Genomic DNA, 27,819 nt, shown 5'->3' with positions numbered 1-27,819 from the left:
TGTACTTTATATATAGTAACTTCGGATAATATTTTTTTTTTGGGTAAATATCATGAAAACCCCTGAACTATACCCACTTTATCAAAAATACCCTGAAACTTTCGAAATGTTCTCTAAACCCTCAAACTATCAGGTTTTTATCAAATATATCCCGCATTTATTTTTCGGTTACCAAAAACGTGATGTGGATCGCCGGATGCCACAATGTAATTTATATTCTATTTTTTTAAAATGATATGGAAAAAACGACTTCGTTTCGTACCATATTCTACGGTGTTTATCCCTAATTCTAGGTTATTAGCGTGAATTTCAAACACGATAGGAGTGAATTTTAAATTTCAGAGTTGATTTTTTTTTAAATGATATGGTACGAAATGACGTCGTTTTTGCCATTGCATTTAAAAAAAAATAGAATATAAATTACATTGTGGCATCCGGCGAGCCACATCACGTTTTTGGTGACCGGAAAATAAATGTGGGATATATTTGATAAAAAACTTGATAGTTTGAGGGTTTAGAGAACATTTTGAAAGTTTCAGGGTATTTTTGATAAAACGAGTATAGTTCAGGGGTTTTTATGATATTTACCCTTTTTTTTTTTTTAAAGAATGCATGTATCTTCAACTTGTCTATTATACATGAGGAGCTACACAAGTATTACACTAAAAGTGTAAATCAATTTGAAAATAAATATAACATCTAAAAAATTGTATTATCGTTATCATAATTCTGCTTTCTTTGTAATTTAATTATTATTTTACTATACTCATTAAATTTAATATTAAATTCATTAAATTGATAATTTATTATATACACTACTTCAACTAAAATAATATTTAAATTAACAAAAATTATATATTTTTATTACGGATTGATCTAAATTATTAATGATTATATTTTTTATATTTTTATATTATGTTTACAAATAATATAATTTGATTTCAATGTTTGTTCTGCATCGAACAGGCGGATAATTAATCACTTGGAAAATGAAGTGTGCTCTAGTAGATAATTACTACAACTCCATATATTATTCCGGAAAAAAAGTAAGGAAACTTCGTTTTTCTTGTTCGTTGATAATTTGGTATGGGTCAATGGTTTGGTCAAATTATATTTTTGAATTGTAGTCAAATTAGCCAGCAATTGAAGGATGGTTGACCACTTCTCCATAGTTGACTTGACTTGATTCGTGTGGGAATCGAACCAATCCATTCACCAATCAAATAAAATAAGAAGAAAAGAAAAAGGAAAGTAGTACTTCCCGGCTTGTTCTGGTAACTGCCAGGCGCCAGACACAAAGGTACAACACGCAAACAGCGTAGACGTGAGGGGAAAGGAAAGAAGCTTCGAGACTCCAATTTATTTCTCATCTTCTATAAATTCTCCTTCAATTCCAACACTTTCCCCACAAGTTTTCCTTCCTTCTTTACTTCCCGCCTCCAATATCCAATTGCACAACAAATTTTTTCCTCTTGAGATCTCTCAATTCAAATCAAAGCAGCTATGTCGATGTCGATGTTCAGCTCGTTCGACGCTCTCTGCGCCGAGAAACTCGGCTTTTCCTGGTCTGCGTCGCCCGCCGCCGTCAAAATTGATGATCTGAAGAAGACCAAGGGTGGCGAGGGTGCGATCTCGTCTTCCAAGGCGGCGAAAGATCGCCGGACGCCGAGGTTCGCCGTGGAGCTCGACGGGGTTCACTGCTTCGAGACAATTGTTCCTTTTTGATTCCTAATTTTGGGATCTTCTCTTTTTCTTTTTCATTAAGCTAATTAAATTGATTGATTCTTTAATTAGGCAGCGATGGACTATTTTTGTTGATGTATATACAAATATTAAGAAATCAATATAATAGACTTATTCTTTGTTGTTGATTCATATCTTAATATTCATGGAGTTCCGTTGCGTATATTGGTCTACGAAAATAATAAAGGTCCCCTTAATAAGAAAATTGAATTCGTGTACATAATTCTAACAATCAAGCTGGGTTTTGGTCCCTTTGGCTCGGACTTATATTTGTTGGTTTACATTTAAAATACTTGACGCGAACATAACTAATTAAAATTAGAATATGCTTTCTTGTGACACACAGTTACATCGTATAATTATAATTATAATTATAATTATTATATATATATATATATATATGTTTATAATATTTTTTAAAAAATAAAAATTTTAAATATATTGAATAAGATTATATATTTATTTAACAATTTTCAATTATATTATTATATAATCTGCTATTATTTTATAATATATTCACAATTTTTTTTATAAAATTAAAATATTTAAAATTAGTATATCAATTTTCTTAAAAAATTAAAATACTTAAAATTAGATTTCCAATTTTTAGAAAATATTTATACTTAAAATTATAAATTATTTAATATGCTAAAACTTTAATCATCATTATTTGTTTATTTTAAATTTGTTTTTTATATACTATATCAAATTAAAGGTCATTTAATGATTTTCCTTTCAAAGCGTGTATTATACTCCCTCCATCCCATAAAAACATGCATAATTTTTTTTTCGTTCGTCTCATAAAAACATGCATAGTCCATTTATAGTAATAACTCTCTTACTAAACATCACAATCAATTTTTTTGGCTGTGATCATTGCTATTGCTATAGCTCATTCCCGCGGATGGCTTCATATTTGGATTGAAGCTGTTTCTCTTTATATTATCCGTTTACTGGAAACCAACTCTTGCGCGGTTCACTGGAGGTTCATTGCTACGTGGAAAAGGACCTTTTTACTTCTTCAAGATTTTCATTTACGTATCTCCCATATTTATAGAGAGTAAGTGATATAAGGCGGCTGTCATCATGGCTAATCAAGAGGAGGTTGGTGGTTGTTCGCTATTGAGGATATTAAATGAGCTGTCACGTTGGATATATCGATACACAGCTTCGTTCTCATGATGCGTTAAATGCGCCTTCTCTCTTCTTTTTGCACTGACCCTTGGGGAAATGTAGTCTGAGGTTGTAGGGATTGGTTCAAGTGGGATCTTGTGTCTTCGATCTTTGCTCGTTCTGATTGGAGTGATCTCACAATATTTTCCACAATTCATCGATGGGCTAGGGTCTAGGATTGGGAGGTTTGGCAACCTTGATTAATTTGGCAGTTTGCGAACAGGGATCTTGACATCCTCTGGGACACTTTGTCGAGCAGTTGATGCTTTCTCACTTCGTTTTGCACAGACCCTCGGCGCAATGATAATTAGGTTTGTGGCGATCAGTTCAGGTCGGACCTTAGCTTTTCATTCTTAGCTCGCTTTGATAAAGGTGGCTTCACAATCTTTTACAAAGATCGTCAGTGCGCTGGGGTTTGGGATTGTGAGGCTTGACACCCGTGGTTATTTCGGCAACTCGCGAACAGGGATCTTGTCGCCCTCTGGGTCATTTTGTTGAACAGTTGGTGTTCCTCTGTGCGTGGTAGTTTTCATTTTGCTGCGGGTATTGGCTTGGTTATCTATTCGTGTGTTGGCTTTTGTGGTTTGCGTTATAGTGATGATGGACAAACTTGGGGTGATGGCTAGTCCGAAGCTTCCAAATTTGTCTCATCATCGTTACGACCTGGTTTCTGGTCGCGGTACAGGAGATGGCATGTCTTGGGTGATGGTTAGAATGAAGCTTATTTCACAGCCTTCTTTTTGGTTCGATTGTTGATTTTTGCTCTTTTGGAGTGTATATTTGTTAAAGGAGCACTCTTTTTTTTTCTTTAAGGGGGCGTTGACTTTGCATGATTGATTATATGCATTGTTAGGTCCTGAGGGTCTCGAATAGGTGTATGGGGGGGGGGGGAATACACTTATAGGCTATTTTTGCTTAATCTACTGACCTCAATCAGAGGGATCTCAGTCAGAGATCAAAACGAAACTTTGCACGCAAACAAGGACTCATGTTTTACTGAAATCAGTTTTGACCAACATGGTTGACGACTGATACTGAAAGCTCTTCAGTAATGAGTTATCAGTTAAGTTGCTGGAACTTAACTGATGCAAGTAAGGGCTTCAGTCGTGTTTGCTAAAATAGAGATGATATCATTCTTCCTGACTATCAGAGGATAGTTCAGTCAGATCGATATCATACGCAGCGGAAATTAAACTTAGTTTCGTAATAGCCTCGATGGAGCAGGTTGTTGGATTAAGGTTTCTCTTTGCTGTTAGTCAGTGTTCAGTTTTATCAATTGAAATAGCACAAGTAAGAATGTAAAACTGAAAGCTGTAAATAACACAAAGACTTTTACGTGGTTCGGAAAAACCCTTTCCTACATCCACGGTTGGTTGATCAGACCAACAATCCACTCCGCAAGTGCTTCACTGGTGCACTGCAAACCGTACTGTGTGCTTGCCTGGTGCACACAACCGTGAACTGAAGAAAACCCTTCTTCAGCACCCACACAACCTCGCGTAGGATTCCCCTGCTAAGCACACCTCGTGCTCAGACTTCTCACTCAGAGTTCAGAGTACCTTCCTGAACTCCGAACCACTCAAACACTCTTATGGGGGGGAGGTTTGAACGAGTGCCAACTATACTTACAAAGAACAAGTTCTTTGAAGCAAGTTTGACCTTTGGCTTCTGGGTAAACAGATATGTGCCTAGGGTCTAAGAGAATGTATGTAATCAGCAGTGACTGATTTTGGCTTTGAAATTCTCTTCTTCGATTCAAGCTTTGGGGAGGTTAAGCTTTAGGCTGAGTAGCAATTTTGGCAGAGCTTCAGCTTATGTCGTTGAATCGGTGAAGGTTGAAGTGATCCTCGAGCGCTATTTGTAGGAGAACTCTTGAATAGATCCGTTGGCGTAAATCGTCCTCAAGATTTCTTCCGTTGGAGAGCAATTCGAATTTGGACTGAGGCTTCAATCTTCGAGGTTCCTTGTCTGTGTGGAAACGGCTCTCTTTGATGGACAGGAGATGTGACGTCTCTGAAAAGTTACCACCAGATAGGAATGACCTCTGCAGAGATAAGATATTCTGAGATCTCTGCATTTAATGCGGCTGTACTTGTGCGTACGTGGCTTCCTTTGAACGTTGGAAGATCAGTCCTAGGAGAAATGTTCAACTGATACTTGACTTTAGTATCAGTCCATTGTGCGCATTAAATAATCAGTCTTCAACTGATACTTCAGTTGGTATCTGCAGTCTTCAGTCTTCAGTCTTCGTTCTTCAGTCTTCAATCTTCGACACCGTAAGCTAAACTAGAAACGAACTCTAACACTTGAGTTCAAAACGATTCTAATCTATTACATTTAAGTCCTATGAATTTTGGTATCATCAAAACAAGGGTTAGGATATTCCACAAGGTTCCCAACAATTTCCCCCTTTTTGATGATGCCAAAACCACACAGCAGTTCTAGACAGCAAAAAGACTGAACTCACAGTACAAGTTCTAAACATGGGGTGAAAACAGTTCCCCCTTAACAATAGAACCTAAAAACTTGTACTTAGAGCAAGAACGAAAACAGTTCTAAAACAGAACATAAAGAAGACAGGAAAACCATAATCAGAGCCTGGACAAAGAGTCATTGTCTTCAGGTTGAGATCAATAAGAAGTTCATTTCATTAAAAATGACTGATAAGCCATCAGTCGTGGTACAGAGCAAGACTTACATTGGAGTAAAAAGAAAAACAAATACAACATGGGAAACCCATGGACTCCAGCAGTCTGCTTGGTTGTGCCTTGAACTTCTTGATCTTCATCTTCTGTCTTCGTGTCTTCATGTTCCTAAGCTTGTTCCACTCTCACTTGTGTTCCGTTGAATTGAGGTCTCTACTGGAACGTCATCCTTACAACTTCTGGTGATCCTTTTGCTGTTCCATCATCAGTCAAGAGTTAGAGGACAGAAGCAACCTTAGAGAAGGTTTCTCTCTGACTTCCAACTTTCCCCCTTTTTGGCAACATCAAAAAGAGAGCTGACGATGGAGGCTATGATCAGACGGTACCCAACTCCTAGTCTCAGAAGCTCGTGAGAAGATTTGAGAACAGAGTGAGTCCGGATATACAGAAGAGGAGAACGCCATTGGGGAGGTGAGGAGATGAGGAGACGGAGAAGTGGAGGAGGACAAGAAAACGTAGAAGGCGGAAGATAGAAGAAGGCTGCCTTGGAAGAAGGAGAGGGCTGCCTTATGAGGTGAAGATCATGTTGGTGAATTGGAAAGAAAGAAAGGAGAGTAGAATGGGCGTGAGAAGGAAGAATCGAAGCGGTGGCAGCTGGGAAGACTAACACCGTCGATTCGCCGTCCCTGGGTCTGTGAAGAATAGACCAGGTGCGACTGAAGATGCCGGCTGACTCATCCTAAAACACCTAACGGATGGACTCGAATTTATACGAGGTCGTCCTAGGGCGGTAAGGTGACTCAAGTCGTCTCTCAAGGAAGGCTTAGCAGGGCTTCAATCGTGCTACTCACAGGAAACAAGAAATAAAACCTAAACACTCTAATCGGGTAGATTGGGTCTGACACTCTCTCTTTAATTCTAGGCGTAATTAAATAAAGCTTGTAAATTATCTAATGCAGAATCAACAGGAAGCATATAAATCTATCTAGGCGAAAGATGGGAAGCAGATTAAGAACGCAGGAAAGCCAAAAACCTAGGGTTTTAACTAGCAATCTAGAAAGCAATAGTAAATCAACAATCATAAACACTAATTATCTAGGCGATGAAAACATCAAAAGCATAAATCAAATAACATTATCTAAGTGCTCGATTATCTAGGCAATGCAATAACAAGAAAGCTTGTAAAGATTAACTAATCAAAGTGAAGAACTTACAATCGATTCAATGAAAGCAACGATCTAGCGGAATCCACAAGTATCTAGAATGTTTCTATCTAACTAAACTAAGGGAAAAAAGCATAAAATTGCGTCTGGAGGCTGCTGGGGTCGGAACTCCCTATGAAACCCTAAAAATCGGATTTTATAGCAATTTTCGTAACTGCCGGAATTGCACAGGGGCGGCGGCCGCCGTGAGACGGCGGCGCCGTGGACGGCGGCCGCCGTGGGACGGCGGCGCCGTCCCCCCCTTTCGGCTTTTTCTTGAATTGTGGGACCTGGGCTGGTAAATGGCTGGCGGCGCCCGCCGTGAGACGGCGGCGCCGTGGACGGCGGCCGCCGTGGGGCGGCGCCGCCGTGGGAGCCTTTCGCTGATCTTCTCCAAGTAAAGCACGGCCCGCGCCGTGGGGCCGCGGCCGCCGTCTCGAGGCGGCGGCCGCCGCGAACCTTGCCTCCGAAATCGCTCCAAACGATGCCAAAACGCGCGGTAACTCCCGAATCCTGCATACGACAGTAGCACACCCAAAAGGTCATCGAGCACGTGAAAAATAGAGCACAAAGGTACAAAACGAGCTCGAATGCGCAGCAGGAAAACTCACAAAATCATCACAAAATAGGGCTAAACACCGGCCAACAACGAGAGAGGTCTCGTTGTGTGTTGCAAGCCAGGGAGAAACACAACATATGCGATACGGAATATCTCCTCCAGAAGCGATGAAGCTTCTTGGCGCCAGGCAAACTTTGACGCCGGAGAGACGTTGAGGTCCAGTGGAAGGGTCCGGTGAAGACCAGGTGTGTGAGCGTCATTCTTCCACTCCATGACTTTGCAGTCATAGATTTCTCCTTTAGTCGGAACAAATTTTCTCTGCAACTTTAGAAAAGATTGAAAATTTTTCTCACAGTGAAGGCTGTGGAGATTTGTTAGTTGATGCAGAAAAATCGTGAAGACAACATGGTATAAATAGACAAGATTTGAACCATGTAAGAAGATGAAAAGGTTTTTCGAAAACTGTGCCTAAAATGCAATTGAAGATAAAATTTGCGTCCGCCGTCACTGCGAGGGACTGCATCTTCAAAAAGTTGAAAGACATCATTGCATTCTATCATGTCAATGAGCTTTTCAAGAAATTTTATTGCAGAGGCAAAAAGGTTGGAAAGATTTTTGGCAAAAAGATCAGGACAAGTTCAATCAAAACAGATTTTCCCTTTATAAAAATCTTGTCCTTCTCGGATATTCCATTTACCAACAATTCCAACAATCAGTTAAAGTTTTTGAAAGAAACTGATCAGTTAGAGAAAAGATTTTGAACTAAAAACTTAAAGCTCTTAACTGAAATAACTGATTTTGAAAGGTAAGCATTTAAAATACTTACTGATCAACTGAACATCGTAGTCAGTTGATACCACTTGATCCTGGTTGTTTCATCAGGATGACTTCTTCTTCAGATGAGCATTCGGACTTCATTGCTTTCCACGTCGGCTATCGTAGAATCAGCAGTTGGTTGACCACCAGTCAGCATGACTGTTTGAGAAGATCTTCAAACACAACATCACTCTTCAGGGTTGATGAGGCCGATCTTTGCACATAGATCATTGAACCTCTCTTCTGGAAGAGCCTTGGTCAGCAGGTCCGCTCTCTGAACAGCACTGGGAATCCATTCCACAGAGATATCCTTCTTTTCGACATGATCACGAATGAAATGATGTCGAATAGCAATATGCTTCACTCTGGTGTGATGAACTGAATTCTGGGAGATTGCAATAGCACTGGAGCTGTCGCAATAGAAAGGAACTTCCTTTTCGTCGATCCCATAGTCCTTTAGTTGATGGACTAACCACAGAATTTGTGAGCAGCAGCTTCCGGCAGCAACATATTCAGCTTTAGTTGTAGAGGTGGCGACTGAAGTCTGCTTCTTTGAAAACCAAGAAATGAGCTTGTTGCCTAGGAATTGACATGTTCCGGAGGTTGATTTGCGATCAAGCTTGCATCCACCGAAGTCTGAATCTGAATATCCGGTGAGCTTGATGTCGTCGTCTGCTGGATACCACAATCTTAAATTGGGCGTGTCTTTGAGATATCTCAGAATCCGCTTTGCTGCATCCAAATGAGCTTCCTTAGGATCTGATTGATATCTTGCACATACCCCGACTGCAAATGCGATATCTGGTCTGCTCGCAGTCAAATACAGCAAAGATCCAATGATTTCTCTGTACTTCTTCGAAGAGACAGAGTTTCCTTCTGAACCTGGATCAACTTTCCAGTTTGTGTTCATTGGGATCTTGACTGACTTCATGTGCTGAATACCGAACTTAGCTAACAATTCCTTGGTATATTTGGACTGACTGATCAGTATTCCTTCGTTGGTCTGCTTGACTTGCAATCCGAGAAAGAAATTCATTTCTCCCATCATGGACATTTGAAACTTGTTGGTCATGATGTCAGCAAACTTCTTGCACATGCGTTCGGATTTGGATCCGAAGATTATGTCATCGACATAAATTTGAACAAGCAAGAGATCTTCTCCTTCTTTGAGAGTGAACAGAGTTCTGTCCACAGATCCCTTTTTGAAGCCTTGTTCAACAAGATACTCCGAGAGAGTATCATACTACGCTCTTGGTGCTTGCTTCAATCCATAGAGCGCTTTCTTCAGCTTGTACACCTTTTCTGGTCCAGCAACCTCAAACCCTGGAGGTTGTTCTACATAGACTTCATCTGTGAGCACTCCATTGAGAAATGCACACTTGACATCCATTTGGTGTACCTTGAAACCTTTGTGAGCTGCGAAGGCTAAGAAGAGTCTGACTGCTTCCAATCTGGCAACTGGGGCGAACGTCTCATCGTAGTCGATTCCTTCTTCTTGACTGTAACCTTTAGCCACTAGCCTTGCTTTGTTTCTCACAACGTTTCCTTCTTCGTCTTCCTTGTTCTTAAAAATCCATTTTAAGCCAATCACCTTTGCATCGTCTGGTCGATCCACAAGCTCCCAAACTGAATTCCGGTTGAATTCATTGAGTTCCTCTAGCATTGCGATGACCCACTGAGTAGACTTCAGAGCTTCTTCAATATCCTTGGGCTCTGTTGATGATAAGAAACAGCTGAAATTCTTATCTTCGTTGATGCAGTTCTGATTGATGTCGAAGACGAGGTTGCACATAGATCTCTGAGTCTTGACGCCATCTGATGGTTCTCCAATGATGTTCTCCTTTGAGTGGAGTTCAAACCATCTTCGATACTTCTTGATCTCTTCTGGAGATGGTGGGGCTTCTTCGGTCAGAATGGTTCTGAGCTGTTGAGCACCTTCTGGAGCAGGGGAGTGTTGAGCTGGAGCGGCTTCTGCGCGTTCAACTCGAACTTCAGCAACTGGAGTTCCCCCTTGACTGATGTCATCTGCATTGGCTCCAGTCTGAACTTCAGACCTTTGGTTGATCTTCTAATACTGAAGCATCTCAGCATCTTCATCTTTGCCAGGTCCCCACACCAAGACAGTAGAGGGCTCAGTGTTGTGGATTTTAGCTTTGGAACCTTCAGTGTTCTGAACACACTTTTAAGCTTCATGTTCCCTGAAACCATCTGTAGACTCATCAAAGATCACATGAAGTGTTTCTTCAACACAAAGAGTTTGAGTATTAAACACTCGATAGGCTTTGCTTGAACGATCTGTTCCAGAGTATCCAAGGAAAACTCCTGGATCAGCCTTGCTATCGAAAGTGTTCAACCTCTTCTTATCATTGTTGTGTATGAAACACTTAGAACCGAAAGCATGAAAGTAGGCAATCGATGGCTTTCAGTTCTTCCATAACTCGTATGGAGTTCTTCCATGTCTCTGAGTGAGGAAGGAGCGATTCTGCGTGTAGCATGCATTGTTGACTGCTTCGGCCTAAAACTTCAAGGGGAGTTTTGACTCGGCTAGCATCGTCCTTGCTGCTTCCTTTAGAGACCGGTTTCTTCTTTCTGCAACTCCGTTCTGCTGAGGAGTTCTTGCTGCAGAAGTTTGATGACTGATTCCTTGTTCATCACAATACTTACGAATGACAGTATTGAGGAACTCAGTCCCACGATCTGATCTGATGCTGATGATGTTTACTTCATTTTCAACGCTCAGTCTTCTCAGCAGCTTTGGCAGTTCCTCCAGTGTTTCTTTCTTCTTGAAGAGAAAGATAACCCAAGTATATCGTGAATAATCATCCACAACTACTAAGGTGTACTTCCTACCGTTGTAGCTTCTTGGAGTGATCGGGCCAAACAGATCCATGTGAAGTAGATGCAGAATCCTTTCAGAGGAGTGTCCTGACTTTGACTTGAATGACATCCGCGTCTGCTTTCCTCTGAGGCATGCTTCACATTCTTGCTTCTTCTGGAATACAATAGAAGGAAGGCCTTCTACCAGTTGATGCTTAGCAAGTTTGTTGATCGTCTTGAAGTTGAGATGGTTGAGTCTCTTGTGCCATAGCCAATTGAGCTCCGAGCTGCTCTTGCTGATGAGGCACGTTTCTGGTGGGCTGTCTTCCCAAGAAACGACATAGAGACTCCCTTGTCTGAATCCTTTCAGAACCACCTTCTTTTGATTGTTTCTAACAGTGAATTCATCCTTCTTGATCTTCACTGTGAAACCACTGTCACAAAATTGACTCACAGACAACAGATTATGTTTAAGACCAGAAACAAAGCTAACATTACTGATACTGGCGTTACCCATGTTGAGCACATCGTAGCCTTTTGTTTCTCCGATTGAGTTGTCTCCGAATGCAACTTTGGATCCAGCTTTCTCAACATACTGAGATAGATATTCCTTGTAGCCCGTCATGTGCTTCGAACAGCCACTGTCCAGATACCACGTTCTGATTGAAGCTTTGGCCTCTTCCTTCTTTTTGAGTTTCCTGACATTGTTGACCTGCAAGGAAGAGTTGCTTCAGGCACCCAATCAAGCTTTGGGTCCTTCGATGTTAGCTCGAGTTCCCTTTGGAACCCATATCTGCTTCAGAATTGGTCTGGCTGATCTCTTGCGCTTTGTTGAATGTCTGATTGGCGTCGTTGGCGCTTCCGGTGGCACATGAGCATTCTTCTGTTGAGAAATCCTTTTGAAGGCCTCACTCTTGTAGCAGTTCTGTCTGATGAGTGGTTGAGGTCTTCTTTGCTCGGCGACGTATCTTCCCTGAGATACTTGAATCTTTGCAGACTTTTGGAGACTTGGCTGATGTCCAGTAGCTTGTTGTCGTGGATGGCTCTTGGTTCGTCTGGACTCAACATTGCTTGATCTCCATGGATGTTGTTCCTTCTGAAACTGAACTGAAGATGTCAGTTTCTGACTGATGTGGCCTTTCTTCCCCCTGGATTGATGAGGAAGATTCTTCTTGACTTCTGATGTTCCTTCCCTGATCTTTGACTGAAATCTGCTTTCGAGCCTTCTCAATAGAATGATCTGATTGGGGGCCTCCTTAGCTCGTCTATAGCTTCGTGGAGGTGGAACATTTGATCTAGCCATCAGTCTGCGCTTGCGAACTTCATCCATATCATGATCTCTTGATTCCTCTGAGGTTGTGATTTCAGAAGGATCGTCCTTTGAGATGATCATGATATCCTTTCCTTTGTCAGCTGCAACCTTTCCTCCGATGCTGTTGACCAGACCATTCGATGGAAAGTTACTCATCATGGGAGACTGCATCATGCAGTTCTTGACTGTGTCTTCCAGCTTGTGATTGAGCCTCTTAATTTCATGAGATGCTCTTTCACATTCTGAGTTGGAGATTCTGAGCTCTTCTTCCAGTCGGCTGTTATCCATGATTAGCTGATCAAGACAAGTTTCATCCGGAAAGTAGATGATTGTCTGATTCTTTGCTCGTTCATCATTGATCTCCTTGTCCATTTTCTGATTCTGCTTGAGGAGATCTTCGAATATTTTCCTCAGCTGACAGTGATCAGTCATGAGCTGATCAAACTCGTCAGTTTCATCGGATGAGCTACCTCCAGATTCTGAGTGGTCTCCTGAAAACATCAGGAAGTTATCAGTATAAGGAGTTTTTGAGTGAGAGTTTACCTCTGAGCCATTCATTCCATTGGCGTAGCTGTTGTCAGCAACGCTTTCTGATTCATTGGCCATTAGGGCTTGGCTCTCATCATTTGAGCTGGAACTGTCGAAGTCGGATGATTTTGATGTGTCTTTGGAAGAGTCAGCATCGTCAGCAACCATCGCTTTCTTCTTCGAAAAGCTATGATCTTTCTTAGCTCTCAGTTCTCTGCGCTCAGCTGGAGTCAGATCAGGGCATTCATGTCGAAAGTGCCCTTTCTTTCTACATCCAAAGCATTCCCCCTCCTCCATGTAACATAACAAGTGTGGCTTTTCCTAAAACAAAAAAAAAATTATAAAAATACGGCAAACATATTAAACCTATAAAATGTTTAAAATCTTACTTCGCCAAGGATAGATCTGTAGCAAAAACCCACTTCGTCTCTTCACAATACCAGGTTCTATCGACCTTCAACAACGAGTGAAAACGATAAAATCTACACCACCATTCATTAACTTTCGCATGGTACTTTTCTTTAGGAATTTCCAACAAGTACGGATGGTCTGCTAACTCTTCGCAAATATTCTCAACAACCGCCATATTACCAACAGGATCTTCGGGTTCCCATTTCCCAGCTTTTTTAGCACACTCTAATTTAGTTAAGACGAGTAGCTCTATGATACGGGACCATGGCTTCACATAATGAACCTCACTTTGGGAAATTGGTTTGGGTTTCATTGTTTAAGTGTTAGTTTCTGAGTAAAAGGAAGGCACATATATAGCCACATAGATCAATAAACGCATGTGTATGTTTTTTGGTGCTTTCTGTCATAAAGCACCTCCACTAATTTTAAAATTTTTGTAGGGGTTCTGTTGAATGCGTGATGAATTGGAGACCAAGTACTACAAGCCAAACTGGAAGGAATTAGATTCCAAAGACATACCACAAACAACCAATTATAAGAGCCACAAATCACAACAAAACAAGCAATCACGACAAAAAAAAAATTTATAAACATCAAATATATAGTGGTTTCTTCTAAATTAGTAGGTTCAATGGTACTTGCACAGTCAAGGGTTACTAATATTCAACAACTACATGATACGGATAAACACAAATTGTAAACATTCATTTCAGGGAAATAAAACAAATAATTCATTACTAATATACTTCATTCAAGCAACTACGTAAGCTTACTAATGACAAATTGTATAGTGGATGGCTGCCATATTTACAAGCATTTGTACTAATGAAATAGCTCTCCTCATAACTTTGGTTTTGGCCTAATAGAAATGTGAAGACCAAAACCAAATACAAAGCTATGAAGAAGTTTCCAAAAAAATTACAGCCCACTACGCTATCGACTACCCCATAAAAATCATTCAAAAAATTATGGAGCGTTCAATTATCTTCAAAAATTAAGCAACACTTGGTCAAGTCAAGCTTCATAAGAAGCTTCAAACAGCCTCACAACATATCGTCGTCGGAAGATTCCACCTCGTTCGGGCTTTATGCGATCAATAGGTACCCCATATGCACAACATTCCATGTATTTCATAGCCATTATTCCACAATCACTATGATTTGTTTGTTGGGGTGGGTTCTCAAACTTCACCACATCCCAAATCTCCTTAATGGCGCTCGAATAGTTGCACCTCTCCCACAATCTGCCCAAACGGCATAAGATAGGAAGGTTCTTGCGGACATTGGCAAAATGGGCTTCTACTTTAACCCAATTTGTGTTCATCGAGTCATAAACTACAATTACCTGGTCGGGGATACAAATCTCATAAAAACACCAATGGTTGCCATTGATGTGAGCCACACCAAACACACGTCTCGCCAAAACCCATTCATGACCACCTACAAAGGGAAGAGTGCCGCGGACATACGGCATCATCGTACCCACCATTTCCTATAGATCATCACTTCGCAATGCCAGCTATGAATATATTCAAATACAACAAAATCAATGCAAATATGTTAATGTTCCAGAAAACCTCTATCAAAATTAAACGAAAACGATTTAAAGTCTACAAGGGACACCTAAATTCTGAATTGCGTAGATAACTACAAATTATGTCAATAAACACAAAAGTGGTAGTTGTGGTTCACTCTTCTAACTGTGGATTCCATACCACATCTAATAAGTAGTGATTTCCATCTTAATATCGCAAATTATTAGTAATTACTTACAGTTGAAAATCAGATTGTAAACAATAAAATAAAAATAAACTAAGTAGTTCAATGAGGAAATAACTGGATATATGTTACACCAACAAAAAAAACATAAGTGGAATTGTAATCAAAGTGAGATACTAAATCATTTTTAGACTTCGGAATGGGTAGAACTAACGTTACATCTACTAAAATGGAAAAAAGGAAACATAATGTATGACCTTCAATGATGTATATTTAATAAGGACAAATCAACCAACAATGGGAAAATAAACTTACCCAACAAACCATCTCCATGCACGACCAATCCTGAAATACAGGATTCACTAAATCCTTGTTGAATTCGACAAGAAGCATATAGATGAGGACATTAATATGCTGCATAGATTTGGAAAAATTTAATCAAAGGGATCAAAATTTAAGAAGTCTAAATAACCTAATAGGATTCGTACCTCACTCTCTAGCCATCCGTTTGGTTGTAAGATGCCATCAAACCACTCATGGTCTGCGACTCGCAGCATTTTTATTGGAAGCCTCCGATCATATCGTCTACAAGTTTTAAGCATTGAACGACGAGTGAACAGGGAAGGTTGCAATTACAAATAAAATAATATTCGGCTGGAAATGAAGTATCAATGTTTCTTACCGATCACCACCAGCAGCTGCCTCTTTCCATCGTAGGAAAGGATTCAATTCCACATAGTTGAATTCAAAGTCTGAAGGATCAAAATGGTTGTCATCCTTAGACATATTCTCGACCGTGGGAATGGTATATGATGTGGAGCACCCAATATTAAGGGAAGGCAGTAAGTTTGCCGCAAAGGAAGAGAGGTTCTCCCTGTTTCTCACCATTGTATTCGATGCTTGTCCAAAATAAGTTGTAGCCCGTGGTAAGAAGGAAGTAGCTTTATGGCCTTCAGATTTGCTCCTCTCTTCACCATCAATCGACGACATCTTCACCGGATTATCAGTCAAAGGAATCGGCTTCACACCCACCTTATAGTTACAATCTTTCAATACCAACCTATCTTCATTCAACAAGTCATTGAAAGACCATACCGCGTTTGGACCCTTCTGTGGATGCCCCATTTTACCCAAAAATGGATCAAAATTCTGAAAGGTTGAGGATTCACCGTAGACCACATGCACATCTTTAGTGCTTTTCATTTCTTCCCGTTTCTGAACTGGCATTCCGTTCTCGCCATGGCACTTTTGGGCCTGACTGCTTGACTGGTGGTTGAAGAAACTTCGAATACCCTCAAGTACCACCTCGGGTAGAGTCGAATTCCCAATGTCGACTTTCACATCTAGCATCGCTAACTTTTCATCTAACTTTTCCACTTTGCTAATCAACTCCATCAACAATATCACAAACGCCTGGTATACAAAGAAGAAATTTATAAAGTCCGAAATCAGATTTCACATGCAAATATAAAATAAAACTAAGCTGCTCACATTCTTCGCATGGGCATCTTCCGCCGAACATTTGAAATCTTTCACTATGTTTTTAGATAGTGCAGGGCTTGAGGGTGCATTTTCACCAGAATCATCCACACTAATGGACTTCTTTGATGCTATATTCTGCCTTTTGCCACCCAAACGACTTGAACGGCGTGGATCAACAGGTAAAACCTTCTTCTCACCAACATTTCTCGTAGCATGCTTCAAGGGAATGTCCTTTGATTCCTCCGTTAAATCCAATATTTCAACATCGTCGTACGTTAGCCGTCTCTTTCGAGTCAAACTCTTTTTTGGAAAAACTGGAGTCGGTGAGGCGGGATGAACGCTTGAAGGAATACCGAGCTGCTCCATCAGTTCATATTCCTTGGCAGAGACAATGATGGGGACCTAAATAATTACAAATAAAGTTTACTTATTAAACAACAACTCGAACATAAATCTAAGGAAATATCGATATACTTCAAAACCAAAACCTACCAGAGGAGTTCTTGAACTAGGTAAAAAATGACGCCACAAGTCATCAAAGAAAAACCCAGAATCAGCAGACCAGCGTTGCAATCTTGGAATACGATGCTCCTGCTCAGTTACTCGCTTGCCACAAAAGGCAGCCAACGAGGGCATAATCTCATATGCCCACGCTTGTAATGCATACACAAATCCGTACGCCTCTACCGTCAAATTATTTTCATTTGTTTCACGTTTCAACAAAAGTTTTCTGGCATTGTAGGTACGAGGGACCAAGAAATCGTATGCTATTCTACCCCAAGGATAACGAAGAAATCGTTCAAGGTCATCCATCAGATGGATATAACCAAGCTCAAGATTCTTCTGTGTCCTATCCTTCAACACTAACAAACCATACACTAGATATAAATATCCCAACTTTAGACTAGTTTCGGAATTACCACCTGTCAGTTTGCACTCTCTAATGAACCTATTCTCGATGCTTATTAGACGCAAATAGCGTTGACCACCAAACACAGTTTCGTGGAAAGATGATCGTTCGGGGAGAGTTATAACGCCATTGAACGGTAGGCCAGTAATAAGGGCAAAATCAGCTGGTCCAAAATCGACCAAGTGATTACCTATTCTGTATTGGAATACCATCCTTTTAACAGACCCACTAACCAAATGCCTACACATGACATTATATAACTGACCTTGAAACTCAAATTCTTTTATCTCAAACAAAGATGCAAAGGAAGAACGTCTAATATGACTCAAGTTTTCATCGAGAGATACTTTCGTATCAAGTTCAAATACCATAGATGACATCTCACGGATACTAGAGCACCTAAGCATTAAAACGAAAATAAAAAGTTTTCATCAAATAAGGTTTACAATATAACATACAATAAATATTACACTAAACTGCACCTTTTCAAATTTAGGACCACCTCTACTGCCATTTTTGTCATTTACCACAAAAGACCAAAAACAACAATACACATATCCACGTTTGCTACAGTCAAAGTTAACTACATATCCACATACAATAAGCACTGCTGTAAGGGTATAGTGCATGCTAGGATACATGCACTAAGTATCACCCTTCGGATTGCGACACGTGGCACTGACTTTTTAGAAGTGGACCCACCGGTTGAACCCCTGAAACCGGGTTTTTTTCATCCAAAAACTGAAATGTAGCTGGTTCTCGTAGTCTATTTTTTTCCTCGATTTCCGCCCAGGTTTCATTTTCATTTTCATCCAACAACAATATGTGTATTGTTGTTTTTGGTCTTTTGTGGTAAATGACAAAAATGGCAGTAGAGGTGGTCCTAAATTTGAAAAGGTGCAGTTTAGTGTAACATTTATTGTATGTTATATTTTAAACCTTATTTGATGAAAACTTTTTATTTTCGTTTTAATGCTTAGGTGCTCTAGTATCCGTGAGATGTCATCTATGGTATTTGAACTTGATACGAAAGTATCTCTCGATGAAAACTTGAGTCATATTAGACGTTCTTCCTTTGCATCTTTGTTTGAGATAAAAGAATTTGAGTTTCAAGGTCAGTTATATAATGTCATGTGTAGGCATTTGGTTAGTGGGTCTGTTAAAAGGATGGTATTCCAATACAGAATAGGTAATCACTTGGTCGATTTTGGACCAGCTGATTTTGCCCTTATTACTGGCCTACCGTTCAATGGCGTTATAACTCTCCCCGAACGATCATCTTTCCACGAAACTGTGTTTGGTGGTCAACGCTATTTGCGTCTAATAAGCATCGAGAATAGGTTCATTAGAGAGTGCAAACTGACAGGTGGTAATTCCAAAACTAGTCTAAAGTTGGGATATTTATATCTAGTGTATGGTTTGTTAGTGTTGAAGGATAGGACGCAGAAGAATCTTGAGCTTGGTTATATCCATCTGATGGATGACCTTGAACGATTTCTTCGTTATCCTTGGGGTAGAATAGCATACGATTTCTTGGTCCCTCGTACCTACAATGCCAGAAAACTTTTGTTGAAACGTGAAACAAATGAAAATAATTTGACGGTTGAGGCGTACGGATTTGTGTATGCATTACAAGCGTGGGCATATGAGATTATGCCCTCGTTGGCTGCCTTTTGTGGCAAGCGAGTAACTGAGCAGGAGCATCGTATTCCAAGATTGCAACGCTGGTATGCTGATTCTGGGTTTTTCTTTGATGACTTGTGGCGTCATTTTTTACCTAGTTCAAGAACTCCTCTGGTAGGTTTTGGTTTTGAAGTATATCGATATTTCCTTAGATTTATGTTCGAGTTGTTGTTTAATAAGTAAACTTTATTTGTAATTATTTAGGTCCCCATCATTGTCTCTGCCAAGGAATATGAACTGATGGAGCAGCTCGGTATTCCTTCAAGCGTTCATCCCGCCTCACCGACTCCAGTTTTTCCAAAAAAGATTTTGACTCGAAAGAGACGGCTAACGTACGACGATGTTGAAATATTGGATTTAACGGAGGAATCAAAGGACATTCCCTTGAAGCATGCTACGAGAAATGTTGGTGAGAAGAAGGTTTTACCTGTTGATCCACGCCGTTCAAGTCGTTTGGGTGGCAAAAGGCATAATATAGCATCAAAGAATTCCATTAGTGTGGATGATTCTGGTGAAAATGCACCCTCAAGCCCTGCACTATCTAAAAACACAGTGAAAGATTTCAAATGTTCGGCGGAAGATGCCCATGCAAAGAATGTGAGCAACTTAGTTTTATTTTATGTTTGCATGTGAAATCTGATTTCTGACTTTATAAATTTCTTCTTTGTATACCAGGCGTTTGTGATATTGTTGATGGAGTTGATTAGCAAAGTGGAAAAGTTAGATGAAAAGTTAGCGATGCTAGATGTGAAAGTCGACATTGGGAATTCGACTCTACCCGAGGTGGTACTTGAGGGTATTCGAAGTTTCTTCAACCACCAGTCAAGCAGTCAGGCCCAAAAGTGCCATGGCGAGAACTAGGGATGTCTAATTGGTTATCGGATTTTGGATAATCCGTTAACCGAACCGAAATTTCCGGGTTTGGGTATCCAATAACCGAATTTTTTGGTTATCGGTTCGGTTTCGGGTATCATTTTTAGAAAAATTTCGGGTATCGGTTAACCCAATAACCGAAACGGGTTAACCGAAATAATCAAAAATTATTTAATAAATTATTTAATATATATTTTATATACATTTTAATTATCAATTCATTAATTTATTTATTTTTAAACAAAAAAATCGATTCTTAGGTAAAATAAAATTATGATATATTTAAAGTATAAGAATGAGCTTTAGTCTAGTGGATAAGTTACTTTGTGTATTTTTTGGAGACTATGGTTCAAATCATTTATCTAGCAAATTATTTGAATTTTAATTTTTTAAATGGGTATTTCGGATACCCAAATAACCGAATCGGGTAACCAAAGCGGTTATTGGATAACCGAACACCTAAAATGGTTTGGGAACGGTTAGTGAAATATGACAATTTCGGGTTCGGGTAACCGAAAATTCGGGTACGGGTAACCGAACCCGAACCGATCGACAGCCCTAGCGAGAACGGAATGCCAGTTCAGAAACGGGAAGAAATGAAAAGCACTGAAAATGTGCATGTGGTCCACGGTGAATCCTCAACCTTTCAGAATCTTGATCCATTTTTGGGTAAAATGGGGCATCCACAGAAGGGTCCAAACGCGGTATGGTCTTTCAATGACTTGTTGAATGAAGATAGGTTGGAATTGAAATATTGTAACTATAAGGTGGGTATGAAGCCGATTCCTTTGACTGATAATTCGGTGAAGAAGTCGTCGATTGATGGTGAAGAGAGGACCAAATCTGAAGGCCATAAAACTACTTCCTTCTTACCACGGGCTACAACTTGTTTTGGACAAGCATCGAATACAATGGTGAGAAATAGGGAGAACCTCTCTTCCTTTGCGGCAGACTTACTACCTTCCCTTAATATTGGGTGCTCCACATCATATACCATTCCCACGGCCGAGAATATGTCTAAGGATGACAACCATTTTGATCCTTCAGACTTTGAATTCAACTATGTGGAATTGAATCCTTTCCTACGATGGAAAGAGGCAGCTGCTGGTGGTGATCGGTAAGAAACATTGATACTTTATTTCCAGCCGAATATTATTTTATTTGTAATTGCAACCTTCCCTGTTCACTCATCGTTCAATGCTTAAAACTTGTAGACGATATGATCGGAGGCTTCCCATAAAAATGCTGCGAGTCGCAGACCATGAGTGGTTTGATATCATCTTACAACCAAACGGATGGCTAGAGAGTGAGGTACGAATCCTATTAGGTTATTTAGACTTCTTAAATTTTGATCCCTTTGATTAAATTTTTCCAAATCTATGCAGCATATTAATGCCCTCATCTATCTGCTTCTTGCCGAATTCAACAAGGATTTAGTGAATCCTGTATTTCGGGATTGGTCGTGCATGGACATGGTTTGTTGTGAGGAACCGGCTAAGCCCGATGTTAAGCAATCGACTGAAAAATTCGTTCATCCTTCTCATAAGCGTTTACCGTCCAGCCACAGAGACACCTCCGAGCATGCGTACCCATCGAGCAACCCTGTTAAGAAACCTTGTAATCCGGCTCTAGAAAATAATGATGTGTATGACAGCCCGGGTCAGGATACTACTGCGAAGCCAATTGCGTGAGCCGTTGGGAATTGTGACCACATTCTGCCTTCCGTGCATGAATTATCATACCAGCATGCCGTTGATCTTCCTGTTGAGAGTCTTAATGGGAAAGTGGCTGACTATGACCATGAGGGTCTGCCTTGTACTGAGCAGGCGACTACGGATGCCATTGTCCATTCTGACCAGCTTATGCCCCCCATGCATGAGCACCGATTCTGTCACACCTCAATTCTTAAATGAATAAATATAATCGATGTGTGAATAATTCATAGAAATATACAAAGGAAAATCCTTGTTAAAAACCGAAATAGGTGGATTACAAGTTTTGTTTCATGCTTCTGACAACCGACATTCATTATCATAAATTTAGTAGTGAAGAGTCTAAGCTCGGTCAGGTATATCATTTGAAATTTAACATGAAGATCTTAAGTTGGGAAAACAAAAGACAAAATATTATCTACTGCTACAGCGGAAGTCTTAAAAGGAAGTTGAACCCTAGCCTCAACTCAGTCCCATCAGCACCAGCCAGCCAACCTGAAAACATTTGAAAGTATATTTGGGCTAAGTACTAATGTACTCAGTGGGTATGCATTTTCTGAAAACATTTCATATTTTCTTAAAGACAGTTTATCCAATCATACTTGACATAACTTAGAAGGTTTTAAATTGAAAGAACTTCTAAGCATGTTAAAATAATTTCTTTCATTTGTGCGCACATGTCACACTCCCTTTCTGTTACTCGCCGTGATCCCAGACCTTTTAGCCACCAACGGATCCATTTCATCCATTGCACTTTGCCCTGAGGACGTAACTCAGACAAGTTGAATTGACCTCGGGACGCTACCCAGGCAGGCCTTACATGATACATGCTCCGGAACACATCCAGCCAAGCACCCTTATAATGCCTCTTACATGAATTAGTGTCCGATGGAGATCAACCCACCGAAACAGCTAATAAGTGTACACAATTCTCAAATAACGTGTTAGGCCATAAGAGAACCTCGCTCGATCCATGAATTGCGAGCCTTAAATAGAGCAGAGTGCACATAAACATTTTATTGGATAAACAGTTTGCATTTCATTAAATAAGCAGTTTGCATTTCGTTGAAACATTTAGAGCTTAATAACTCAATCATACTTTATACATTTGGAAAGTAAGCCCACCTGGATAGGCAAAGCCTGAAGATCATAATCACATAAACTCGTCTTGGGAAAGCAGCGCTAATCCCCTTGGTTCATAAAGCCTACAAGAAATTCTATTCTTAATAGGTCTCGTGAAGCTAACTTAAGTCTTAGTGAATGTACTAAACATACTTGATTCATCACGCCGGGTTTCCAAAATGTAGTAAATAAATAATTGAAAACTAAATTCTTGAGTTAAGGACACCAACAATATCCTTACTTGATTTTCTTAAATAATTTGATTTATAAATAAACCAATTAAATCATGAATGCTTTCACTCACCAAAAATACTTGATGCAAATCATTTCATGCTTAATCGTATATGCACATAATAATATTAATATTATTATGCAAATTATTTTTTAAATTAATTAATTAAACTAATTATAAAGTCTAATTAATATAAGAAGGCAGCCCATTTTAATTAAATGGTGATAGCTCAAACTTAAACATATGCAGCCCATCTTTTAATAAAATTTGAGGCCCAACATAATTAATTAAACATGAGCTCAACTGAATTAAATCAAGAACCCAGCCAATTTAATTAAAAATCGGCCCATCATAGGCCCAACCTCAACCCTATTTCCCTTCTCTCTCCTTTCTTTCACAGCTGCGCCATCCCCCCCCACCCCCCCCATTTCGTCTCTCTCACACTCACAGTCACTCCCACGCACACACACACACGCTGCAGCAGCGACCGCCGGCGATACCACGCCGCCGCTGCCGCCTCCCTTCGAACTCCGCCCGGCTCCCTCTGTTCGCCTCACTGAACTCCGACCGCTACCACCTCTCTCTCTTCTTCTCTGTTCGTTTTCGGTGACTGCAGCAGGCGTAGGATGCCACCGACCGCGCCTCCCATATGTTTCCGAATTCGGAGGAAACAGCGTCCACACCGCCTCCGCCTTCCTCCTTGGCGACGGCGAGGTGCCGCCGCCTCCCTCGTTCTCAGATCCGAAGACCCACCCCTCTCTCGCTCCGATTGACAGCAACAAAGCCGTCGTCGGAGCCCTAGCCTCAACACCACTGACTTCACACTTACTTGCTCCGATTCCTGGCGACAGCAGCGAGGACCGCCGTCGACCGCCGCCCCCTGACCTCCAGTCCAGCCCTCTGCAACCCCAGCCCAGTCCATCTTCCTCTGATCTCATCCCTCTGTTTCCGGCGAGCAGCAGCTGAAGCCGCCACTTCGCCGCCCCTCCACCGACTCACACACATACCGCACATACTCAACAGGACACACATACACAACAATCAAGCCTCGACACAGCAAGTTCCAAAAGTTAAAGCTTCAAGACTCTTCTTTTACCATTTAAAAAAAATCGTACTTCATGTAAAATATATAAACTCGTTTCATTTGCATATACAAATATATATGTTGAAATGATGCTATGAATGTGTGTCTCTTTTTCTTTACTAGACTCAATTAAAACTCAAGAAATTGGCATAAGGATTTAGGAGTAAGACCTTTTAGAAAGGTTTCAGCTGGATCAGTTTTGCTTGAATTTGTGGCAGCTCTGCACTTGTTGGGTTTTCCTTGTGAGAGTGGAATATGGTATATTGCGTGAGGGATTGAGAAGAAGTGGAGGAGAATGGCTGAAGTATAGCAATTGATTAGGCCATCTACTGTGGTGCTACCCATAGTGGATGCCACATGTGTGCCACCTAATCTACTACCTCCTTTTTCAACTACCCCATATTTTCTCCATTATAGCACTACCTCACTTTTAACTATTCATGGACCCCACTATCATTATTACTTTACCACCATATATATATATATATTTGTGTATTTAATTTTGTATTATATTTTATTTTAATAAAATTAATATGATTATATGATTAAATTAATTTATTTAAATAATATAATTTAATTTTGAAATTAATATAATTATATGAATAAATTAATTTATTTGAATGATAACATAGAATTTTAAAATTAATATAATTATGCTAACAAAAATTAAAATTCAAACGCACATTTTATTGAAAATTAATTGCTTACAACACACAACTAAAATTGAAAACACAAATACACACAACATTTTAATTTAAATACCAAATGATGACAAACTAAAAAAAATTAATTATGACACTAATCATCGCCGAATCGCGCCCACACGTGCTCAACCAGATCGGATCGAAGTTGGTGATGTATTGTTTTGTCACGTACTCTAGCACCCCTTCTGAGGTACTCGTTGAATCCTCCTACCGAACCACGATTTATTTCCCCTGCAATATTGTTGCTCGACGTGCTTGGTTCGTCTTCAACCCATTGGCTTGCCATTTCCCCTTCATCTTCAATTATCATATTATGTAAAATAATGCAAGCATACATAATGTCAGTGATATTTTCTTTATACCAGAGGCGACTCGGACCTCTAATCATTGCCCAACGAGCTTGGAGAACCCCAAATGCACGGTCTACATCCTTCCTCGCAGCTTCTTGCATTTCCTTGAACTTCCTTCTTTTTGGATCTTGAGGATGTTGGAAGCTCTTGACAAAAGTTGCCCACTCAGGATATATACCGTCTGTTAAGTAGTATCCATGGGCATATTGCGTGCCATTTACTGTGAATGGGATGGAAGGCGCTTGCCCTTGTAGAACGTCGTTGAATAGTGTAGACTGATTAAGCACGTTTATATCATTGTTGGACCCTGCAACTCCAAAAAAAGCATGCCAGATCCACAAATCTTGAGATGCAACCGCCTCAAGCATAATTGTTGGGACTCCATGATCGCCCGGGTGAATTGGCCTTTCCATGCTACTGGGCAATTTTTCCATGTCTAGTGCATACAATCAAGACTCCCGAGCATTCCAGGAAAGCCATGCCTCTGCTCGTGCATCTCCATCAAGTGCTGATAGTCATCAACGGTTGGCCGCCTCAAGTAGTGTCCACCGAAAACCTCAATAACACCTCGGCAGAAGTGGCGCAAGCACTCGTACCCTGTTGTTTCAGAAATCCGCAGGTACTCATCGTAGTGATCAACTGGGCCACCATATGCCAACTGTCTAATCGCATTTATGCATTTTTGTAGTGGCGTGAAACCCTTCTTCCCTGTGACATCGGGTCTTTGTTGAAACCATGTGTTGTGGGCTTCCAAAGCATTCACTATGCGAGTGAATAACTCTTTTCGCATCCGAAAATGCCGCCGAAATACATTGGGACCCCATGTTGGATTATCATCAAAATAATCCCGCATGAGTCGCTCGTGTGCTCCTTCCCGATCTCGTTGCACATATCGTCTCGTGTGAGGTGTGTTTGACGCTATTGCTCACAGCACATGTTGATGGATACTATCATCCTCCATGTATTGGCGCATGTACTCTTCCATAAAGGCTTCAGCTTCAGCTTCAGCTACAGCTGCAGCTGCAGCTGCAGATGCAGCCGTTTCTTCAACATCATGTTCAGAAGAAGATGAAGACATAAGTCGTGTGTTTTGAGAATATGAAGATATGTATTGGATATGAGAGAATTGTTCTTCGTAGAGATTGAGAATGAAGTATATGTTACATATATTTATAATAACTAAGGTATGACCGTTGGAGAATGCAACGGTTACTTTCTAAATTAATATGACCGTTGGAGAAGGCAACGATTACTTTCTAAATTAATATGACCCTTCGAGAAGGCAACGGTTACTTTGGAAATTAATATGACCCTTCGAGAAATCAATTATTATTGAAACAAGTACATTTTATTGAAAGATAAATTTAACGGTTACACACAACACAGTTACAGAATTAAAAACAAATCCTAGTGGATACAAGATAACGCAACTAATTATCGTCTTCCCATTTTTTCAGTATATTCTCGCAGTGTTTTTTGTGCAAGTAAAGCTGCATTTCTGTCATCCCTGATGTGTCCTTCATTACGAGTTCATATTCTTTTAGACGTTGTCTCTCCTCCTTCAGACGTTGTTCCTCCTTTTTTAGAAGTTGTTCATTTTTTTTAGAAGCGTATTTTCTTCCATTATACGTAGGTATTTTGCTGCATTGGTTTCATGCTCTTTTGCAACTTCACGCAGTGCATCGAGGTCATCTTTTTTCCCCTTCCCCTTATCCTTTTTCTTTGCCGCTTTATGCCCCATTGGGCGACTCGTGGAGTTTCTTCAGCTGTAGAAGATGATGTGTAGGCTCCTCCTTCTGTATTTTTGGTTCTCTTGGATGCTTGAACATTTCCTTGCACCTCAGCAAACTTGGGAACTTCTTTCAAAAGTCTCCAAACTCCAACATATTTAAAACCTTTTGTACCGTGATGATGCTTGTACTCTGTTTGTGCCATCTCCATAATATCAGCATCATTTGCACCGCTCTTCCAGATGCTTGCAATCCTATTGTAACATTCAGAAAACAATTTCACCTGTTTCTGCATCTTGTAGAAATGAGCCTTCAACTGTCTAAACTTTCTGCTTGGAGTGTTGGCAGGACGATTTTCATTGTAGGCTTTCGCAATGCGTTTCCACATTTTGTCCATCTTTTGGTCGTTTCCAACAACTGAATCGATGCTAATATCGATGTAACATTGCGCAAGAACTTCACACTCCGCATCTGAATAAAACACCCGGCGCATTTTGGTATTCTCTTCGTCGTCGTCGGATGAAGGCTCAACTGAGAGATTTATATTCTCAAAACCTTGAACTGCCTTTCCTGAAGATGGTGTGCCTCCATCAGTACCACTCCCATCTACACTGGTCCTCCTGGAAGAGTCAGAAAACATAAACCCCTGTGAAGGATATCCTTGTGGGGAAAATCCTGGAGGGGGATACCATTTTTGAGGATATCCGTATGGCTGAAATCCATGAGATGGATGCACTTGGGATGAAAATTGAAATGAAGGGGCTGATTGACTCATGGGATTGTTGGGATATGTTTGAGGATTAGACATATGTGGCCAAGAGAAATTTGGAGGGTGATTGCCGGAATTTTGAGAAGGATCGTTACAATTTTGTGAAGGAGAACTTGAATTTTGTGAAATTGAATTTGATCCATATGGATCAAACCAATTTGGAAATCCACTCATGATGTTTCTAAAGTTTTTGGAGAAGAAGTAAATATAATAAATAGACGAAGAGAAATTTTGGGGTAAGAAT

The 27,819-nt window shown here is 40.2% G+C and overlaps 1 protein-coding gene and 1 pseudogene across 1 annotated transcript; both read right to left on the bottom strand.

Annotated features, from left to right (window-relative positions):
* Positions 1-24,688: 24,688 nt before the first annotated feature.
* LOC131003650 (uncharacterized) lies at positions 24,689-26,154 on the bottom strand (annotated as a pseudogene).
* A 545-nt stretch (positions 26,155-26,699) lies between these two features.
* On the bottom strand, positions 26,700-27,614 carry LOC131003649 (uncharacterized). Its single transcript, XM_057930181.1, has one exon. The coding sequence runs from the start codon at positions 27,612-27,614 to the stop codon at positions 26,700-26,702; it is 915 nt and encodes a 304-aa protein (XP_057786164.1).
* Between the last annotated feature and the right edge of the window lie 205 nt (positions 27,615-27,819).

The sequence above is a fragment of the Salvia miltiorrhiza genome, unplaced genomic scaffold (genome assembly GCF_028751815.1).
Source record: "Salvia miltiorrhiza cultivar Shanhuang (shh) unplaced genomic scaffold, IMPLAD_Smil_shh original_scaffold_252, whole genome shotgun sequence".
NCBI lineage: Eukaryota > Viridiplantae > Streptophyta > Magnoliopsida > Lamiales > Lamiaceae > Salvia > Salvia miltiorrhiza.
Note: the sequence above shows the minus strand (reverse complement) of the source record. Positions and strands in the feature narration are given on the sequence as shown.

What these genes read in the sequence shown, in the direction of transcription:
- LOC131003649 (XM_057930181.1), bottom strand. Translation starts at nt 27,614, where the DNA reads ATGTCTAATCCTCAAACATATCCCAACAATCCCATGAGTCAATCAGCC.